Source organism: Cryptotermes secundus, unplaced genomic scaffold (genome assembly GCF_002891405.2).
Source record: "Cryptotermes secundus unplaced genomic scaffold, Csec_1.0 scaffold901, whole genome shotgun sequence".
Classification (NCBI taxonomy): Eukaryota; Metazoa; Arthropoda; class Insecta; order Blattodea; family Kalotermitidae; genus Cryptotermes; species Cryptotermes secundus.
In genome coordinates, this window is record NW_019729906.1 from 358118 (window position 1) to 366436 (window position 8319).

An 8319-nucleotide genomic window follows, 5' to 3' on the forward strand; every position below is an offset into this window, starting at 1 on the left:
CATATATCTTCCAATGTTACTGAAAAGCGTACAATCTCATTAAACTCATAATGAAATCTGATATCTTCACTGAGAAACAGCACACATGGTTTTTCAGGTTGCAGTCATCCTCATTACTTGACTGCATTTTGGCCACAACTGATGAACAGTGAGTTGAATTCCCAGTACAACATAACCAAAAATATTTTTTTTAGGATTAAAACAATGTATAGCATTAATAAATTTCGACCTTCAACATGCATTCCATTGGATCTCAAACTGTAAATAATGTATTAGACAATGTGGCCTGTTACAGTTCCATGGCACCACTTCAGCAGTCTTCAGATTTCTCTACCCCTAGGTTTGTATGCAATTATAATGTTTGTTAATATGTTCAAGTAACTTAAAAAAACATCTACTGCCTTATTAACTGGTTAGGGGTCAAGAAACCTGTAAAACTGTAAACATGCCGACTTTATAACAACATGTGCAAGACTAATACTCAGTTTATAATCAAAATGCAAAGCGTTAGAAGCTCCCTTACTATACACATATTTTACACCACTAAAATTATTCTGAAAAAAAGACTTGGAAGAAAATAATTTAATATGCTTTAACGCAAGTAAAAGAAGTTCCACAGCAATTGTTAACAAAACTCGACAACGTGTAACGTTTCACTATGCATTACCTTCCGACATGATTATAAAAGACGGGAGAGGCAATTAATTCGTATGCTAACAAATAAGAACCAAATTCCACATTACACTTTCCGACTCAATCCCACGCGCCGCCGAAACCGCTAAACAGATGTTTCGAAAAACACTGCCAAGCACTGCTTAATCAAAAAATACCATAAATTAATATTTACCTCCAAATATTCATTGCTGTCACAAATTTACCTACTGCAGCAGAGTCAAACTCATCCGCGTGTGCTAACTTCGTAGAGTGATATCGATGTGATGACGCAGGAGAGCTCAGTCGGTATGGTCGGTATAACGACCGATAGCGACTGGCTACGGGTTGGACGGACGAGGGGGTCAGAGTTCGAGTCCCGATAAGGTCAAGAATTTTCTCTTCTCCACGTAGTCCAGACTGGCTCTGGGGGTTCACCCACCCTCCTTTGCAGTGGGTACCGTGGCCTTTTTGTCCGAAGGTAAAGCGGCCGGGGGCGTGAAGCTGACCACTCACCTCCAGCTACTGTTGTGATCAAAACGTGGATGTATACATCAACTCCCCCCTATACCTTCATGGCACAGTGCTTAATTAAACAGAGGGACAACTTTACCCTTAACATTTAAGGATGTGTTACATTATGCTTGCATTTATGAGTTTGACACAAATGCCCAAAACAGTAAGGAGTAAATAAATCTTTTTGGGTAAGTACCATAGAGTTGATGTTTGCCGTTTCAGAGTCTTACCTGTTTCCATCATCAGGTTTGATGTGATCAGTGTTGTATCCATAATTTACTTTACGGACACACAACTGCCAGCCCATTACCAAATTTGTCCCACTGTTTGATGCCCACATAGAATAAATGCAAGCTCAGCCTTTCCAATAACTGGTGCAGCTCCACTTCGATCTCACTGTTATGCCAGTAATATTTTCCTTTAAAGTGCTTTTCTAGTGAGCCAAAGAAGTGTAAATATCAAGGGGCATGATCCAGGCTAAATGATGGATGGGCAAGACATTTCCAAACAATCTATGGAGTGAAGAAAGCAGTCTTCTGAGATTTGGCACCGTGTATATGTGGTGTTAACAGACGTTTCGGAGGAACGTCAGTTAACACCACATATACACGGTGCCAAATCCCAGAAGACTGCTTTCTTCATAGTAACCGCCGTGAAAGCCTCAAATCTTACAATCTGTGGAGTGTTTTTGTTTATGGCATTTCAAGATGCATAGGGTGTGTAGTAGTAGTCGTGGTGGTGGTGACCTGTCACTGGGCATTCATCTTCGTTAGTTCTGGACCATAGGGTAACAGTGAATGTATACCCATATTGTAAAGTTGCATTAGTGGGTACAAACACATTAAGCTTGATATATTCTCCACAAGACTCGAATATCTGGTGCACTGCTGGGACATGCATCACTTTCTCTGACTGTTATGTGCAGAAACAAGGGGTTATTCCTTGTTGCAGATGACATCTATTACAATAAATATGTGAGCACAATACACTCTTCAATGTCATTGTTAAACATCCCTTATAGTTTACAGTTATTACATGAGCATTTTACTGCTGTTATGATAAAATCAGCAGAGAATTTTGATTTGTAGATTATTTGTCCTTCTTAAGAAAAAAGCAGACTTGCAAGATCGCCATTCATCTATATGTAGGACTGTTAGCCTTTGACACAGAAAAGGCAATTACCTGGGTTCACAAATATGTATATGCACACTGTAAACTTGTATAAACAGTAATAGTAACAGATCTGCGAGACCCTAAATCTGTGCAATACAAAAGCAGACTTATGAATTTTGTTAGAAACTCCTTGCTTTAAGAGAGAAAACCTTACAATAATAGCTGCATTATGGAATCTATAGGAGCACCATTACCATATGTGATTTAGCTGAAACTACCTACATTTGATTATTTTATTGACCACTGCAATTCAGCTCAAATGCATAATAACTGTTCTTCATTTAGAAACATAAAATTATAAAATAGGTCAACCTGACCTAGACTCACATCATGGAGCTTCCTATCTTATGATTGTACTGGGTAATCCCCAACCTCTTTCAATTTAATGATCACTACAGCTGTCATAACTGTTTTGGTCATTACCTACTACACATTATCAACATAATATAAAGCAGAGTTGTCCTTATGCTTAAGCACTACACCATGAAGATGAATTAGGTGTACATTTACATCTTTACACATTTTAAATCTTAGTTTTAGATGAAGGAACAACAATAAAAAGCGTATTTATTTTAATATAGGTTTATGTATAAAAGTACAATAAACTGATAAAATACACTAGTATTAATGCCATTATGCTGTATTAATGAACAAGAGAACAAAATGAAAATAATCGTTTCAATGCAATAGTGGACATGGAATTCAAGAAAGATATTCAACATGTAATCTATCACATCATCTCTGAGACAGCCTAAATCATCAATAGTTACGCAAAAGTTGTAACAAACTCAAACATCAAGACATAGGCCTTTCTTTAGTTATAAAGGATCATCTCTTTTACAACTCTTACCTCTGAAACTGGCAAAGTATTGCCACAGCCATGCTGTTGTAACAAGCCAAAGTGCACAGAGACACAAGGTGAGAAAGAGAACTTACTAAAATATGGACTGATAACATTCAATGTTCTTGGTACCAGCAAAATAAGTTCTGTGTTTTTGTTGTTTCAGCTTTGGGAAGTATTCTGGCAATTTTTCAGTTAGCATGAGTTTGATTAGATTTAACTGACAAATCATAAGATTTAAGATCTACCTTCCATGACCAATACTGCTTGTTATATAATACAGAGCATTGTAAGAAATGCTTATAATTTTTCTGGACGGAATACAATCAGTTCCACTAACTTCAAGATATCTTCACTTCATTTTAAAAACAATCCATCTTCCCAACATTGTTCACTGATATAACATTAATATTAGGAAGTTTTATCACACAGAATACTCAATACGGACGGAAGAGACTAAGTCATATGCAGTTCATGGTTACTTTAAAGAGGATGTTGTTTTGACCTAGGAGGAGGATTTCTTAAGATCTATCAGCACTGCTTTCCTGATTGGGTTTATAGCTTGGAATGAGTCAGCAGACAATATCAGCTATATAATCTTGAAACTCTGGACATCTAATGACACATCACATATTAATGTGTACTTGCTAGTAACCTACCATGTGACATTCATTACTAACCAGTTAAAACAGTATCCATTGTGCTTAAAACCTACTGCCATGCCGAATATTCACTGTCTCTTATTTTTATAAATATGAAAAGATACATGAAGTACTACTAACTGATTCAGTAATTTATATTAATTTCAATGAAGTGATTCTATCCTATGTTTCTACAAAAATTCAGCATAAAATACTTCAGTAGAGTATTAATATAAAACCATAAAAAATAATACCTTTTACATCCATAAAATAACATATCAAAATGAAAATTTACCAAAACACTCTGGGCCTCATGTAATAGAGCTGGCCCATATGCATATATGAAATAATAACCATTTCTATCTCCTACATGTTCCCTACATTATAAGGGCAGCTTTAAGTAAATCTAAACAATTTCAACAGAATTCTAAACACTGCTTAGTCAAAAATTTAGCAAGACTACATTTTATGGTAAAATGTTCCGTGTCTTTATACAGCTGTAATGCAGTTATATTTATTATCAAGATAGTAATGAAAGCAATTCAAACTTGTTCAAAGTGTTTTAAAATTTTGTTTTTATAATAATATATACCACCTTTAGAGCCTCATTATCCTGTACAGTTAACACTAAAAAATTATTTAATCATTTGTTAAAAACAAAATCTGGAGTTCTGTCTTCTGGGATACAGAACCATGTAGTCCAATGAATGCCAACCCACATTCCACCTTCAACCCTGAAGATGGAGGTATTATGTTACTCCGAAACATCGGACTTTCAACAGGCTACATCGTATTATATCCCAAAAGACAGAACACTTCATAACCAGCGCTGTGAGAATCTAAAGTCCTATAAAATCAGGATTCATAAATGGTTAAAATAAAAAGTACTGAAGTTAACTGTTACATACCTGTATTAAGTTAATTTTTCAATAGCAAGATATAATTCTGTGTGGCGGTGGCTTACATATAGCATATCTGATAGCAAACACAAGAAGAGGTGCATTTTTGATGAATAACCCTGTACATATTTGTGAAAATATTTAAACTCAATACTAAAATAATATAAAAGATTATCAACTCTGTCCAGTGTGATTGATAATTGTTTTTTCCTTTTTAATCTGTCATCCTTCACACGTTTCAGTCGGAGCAACCATCTTCAGAAGGACATGTCAATACATGCGAAAACTACTATTACAATATGACTGGTCATTGTATATGTCTTTATAATAACCAATCACATTGTAACAGTAGGTTTCGCATGTACTGATATGTCCTGCTGAAGATAGTTGCTCCGACCTTAACATGTCAAGGATGAAAGATTAAAAAGGAAAACACAATTATCAATCACACTGGATGGAGTCGATAATCTTTTATACTACTGCTAATGTGACAAACCAGGATGAACCAAATCAATGCTTACAGCAGAAAAAGCCTTGTTTAGAAATTCTGGTACTCATCAGTAATACATATAGTCCACACAGAATTTGGGACTTCAGAAACAATCTTGTTAAAAAAGTTATATGTATAAATTCTTCTACTGAACTGTCTCCTTCCCATGGATATATTGTGTGTTTACAATGCTGAGGTTCACTTTATTATGAGGTATTTAAACGAGTTACCAAATCAAACAAGCTGCAGGTATACCAGAAACTACTACACCAATAATATTACACCCTTCATAACTGTATCCAGTCTGAAAATTCTTGCCTCTGCACTCCTCTTGTATACCATGTAAGTTTCTAAACAAACTAGCATCCTTCCTTAGACTGGGTGCACAGAGGAATCAGGCATATGAGACCTTCTGTTCATAGGTTTTATCCTGCCAGTCGAACTCATTGGGCTTGGCAGTGTGGCGTGTCTTGCAGAGGCGTGGTCCGTACTTGAGCATGATGACAATTACTCCCAAGAACACTAGCATTGTAAGTGCAGTAACAGCTGGCCAGTACACATGAAACATCTTGATTCTTAAAAATGTTAATGTTACAAATCTTACAGATCACTCTCTTTCTTGTGTGTTAATTCCATATACTCCAAAGGTACTTCTGCTGTATCAAACACCTGCTGTGGTGGCACTGGACACTTCTCTAGTTCTGTGTAATCCAGTGGAGGCTGGTTATGTGGAGTCTTAGTCCAGATGGGAAGAATCCAACGATTACCTACAACAGACAATGTCCCTAGCAGAATTTTAAAAAAAGCCACATCATCCATTTTGACCATATGATACCTTTGGTCAACAATTTGTGACTTTTTAGTATGTGGTGTGTTCAAAAAGTATCGAACCTTTGGTCAGCAGAAATACATTTATTGATTTGGAGGTACAAAACCCTAATCCCCTTCAAAGTAGTCTCCTTGGTAATGCACACACTTCTCCCAGCGCTTCCGCAATTGTTGGAAACACTTCTGGAACGTGTCTTTTGGAATGGTGATCAGCTGGGCCGTCGCATTCTGCATGATGTCTTCCCTCGACTCAAATTGGGTTCCTTTCAGTGGCATTTTCAGCTTGGGAAATAGCCAAAAGTCACACGGAGACATGTCGGGAGAGTAGGGAGCCTGACAAACCACAGGGATGTTGTTTGGCAATGAAAGTCTGAATCAGATGCGCAGAATGGGCGGGTGCGTAATCATGATGGAGCTGCCAAGTTTTTGCTGCCCATAGATCCGGTTGTTTGCAACGCACAGCATCACGAAGGTGATGAAGGACCTCCTGGTAGTATTCCTTTGTTATGGTTTGGCCTTGCGGTTCGTACACATGATGCACAACCCCACGGGAGTCGAAGAAAACGGCCAACATGACCTTGACATTGCTGCGGACCTGCCGTGCTTTTTTTGGCATCGGGGATGACGGATGTTTCCACTGTGATGAGTGCATCTTGGTTTCTGGGTCGTATCCATAAACCCACGACTCACCGCCTGTAATCATGGTGTTCAGAAAGTTGGGGTTACTGTTTGCATTGTCCAGCATGTCCTGTGCAATTTCCAGATGGCGTTGCTTCTGCTCCATTGTTAGCAGTTTCAGTACGAATTTCGTGGACACTCTCCTCATGCCCAAATCCTCGGTCAAAATTGAATGTACCGATCCAATGCTTACCCCTATCTCGTTCACAAGTTCTCGGACTGTGATACGACGCTTCTCCATGAGCAAAGTCCACACTTGCTCAGTAACATTCTCATTTCGGCTTGTTGAGGGTCTGCCTGAACGCGGTTCGCTGTCCACTGATGTGCGGCCATCTTTGAAGCGGTTGCACCACTCCTTTATCCGTGAGTTGCTCATGGCATCGTCCCTGAAAGCCTCTTGAATCTTGCAAATGGTTTCCACTTGGGTATCACCAAGCTTTGGGCAAAATTTGATGCAATATCACTGCTCATGTTGTTCCGTCATTTTACACCTTACTGGAATCCGACGAGCGCTCACTACACGTCCTCACTCATAGGCCGACTGCCAGCGACTGATGCTTTCTGCGGGCGGGAAAAAATTCACGACTGCGCATGAACGTCCCCTCCACATCACCACTGAAGGGAGCCTCCCACACTTCATTGGTTTATGCGGGAAAAAAGAAGGTTCGATACTTTTTCAACACGCAAGTATCATTACTTAGCAATGGTGAGTAAACAGCTGTTGCTAGGCAAAGCCTACAACAATACGGACGGTGACATGTTCTCTATATGTCCGACTCTTGGTTAAATAAGAAGATACATTGAAACATCTGGTCATGAGCCCCAGCTGGGGCTCGACACCAAGACAGACAGACTGACTGACCGTCAGTGGTAACGTGACTCTGACTGACCCCATGGAGTGTTTTTGGCAACTTTGGCATGTTATCTCTTATATCCCACNACCACTGAAGGGAGCCTCCCGCACTTCATTGGTTTATGCGGGAAAAAAGAAGGTTCGATACTTTTTCAACACGCAAGTATCATTACTTAGCAATGGTGAGTAAACAGCTGTTGCTAGGCAAAACGAGTAAACAGTGGTTGCTAGGCAAAGTGAGTAAACAGCGGCTACTAGGCAAAGCCTACAACAATACGGACAGTGACATGTTTTCTATATNCGTCCCCTCCACATCACCACTGAAGGGAGCCTCCCACACTTCATTGGTTTATGCGGGAAAAAAGAAGGTTCGATACTTTTTCAACACGCAAGTATCATTACTTAGCAATGGTGAGTAAACAGCTGTTGCTAGGCAAAGCCTACAACAATACGGACAGTGACATGTTTTCTATATGTCCGACTCTTGGTTAAATAAGAAGATACATTGAAACATCTGGTCATGAGCCCCAGCTGGGGCTCGACACCAAGACAGACAGACTGACTGACCGTCAGTGGTAACGTGACTCTGACTGACCCCATGGAGTGTTTTTGGCAACTTTGGCATGTTATCTCCTATATCCCACTTTGTTCGCAGGGGTTTATTTCTCGTTTTTCATTTATTAGTTTATCTATTGTGTTGGCTGTTTTGAAGACTGCCCTTATGTTAGTGTTTTTGAATAGTTTTGTGA

General features: G+C 38.9%; 2 protein-coding genes across 3 annotated transcripts in view; both read right to left on the reverse strand.

Moving 5' to 3' along the window:
- Window positions 1-948, reverse strand: part of LOC111865806 (nuclear pore complex protein Nup205) — a 69866-nt gene extending 68918 nt beyond the window's left edge. Inside the window, exon 1 of one of the 2 annotated variants that reach the window (XM_023854127.2) lies at window positions 848-948. Coding sequence is in view for 1 of the 2 variants with exons in the window: in XM_023854126.2 (XP_023709894.1) it covers window positions 668-677 (10 nt within the window). In the remaining variant the exon portion in view is untranslated. Of the gene's footprint in view, window positions 1-667; window positions 796-847 lie in introns of those variants that run through there. The other variant, XM_023854126.2, reaches the window with a different exon arrangement.
- A 4767-nt stretch (window positions 949-5715) lies between these two features.
- Window positions 5716-8319, reverse strand: part of LOC111865804 — a 7224-nt gene continuing 4620 nt past the window's right edge. The window contains exon 3 of the mRNA XM_023854124.2: window positions 5716-5978. Coding sequence (XP_023709892.1) covers window positions 5812-5978 — 167 coding nt within the window. The 3' untranslated portion in view covers window positions 5716-5811. The remainder of the gene's footprint in view (window positions 5979-8319) is intronic.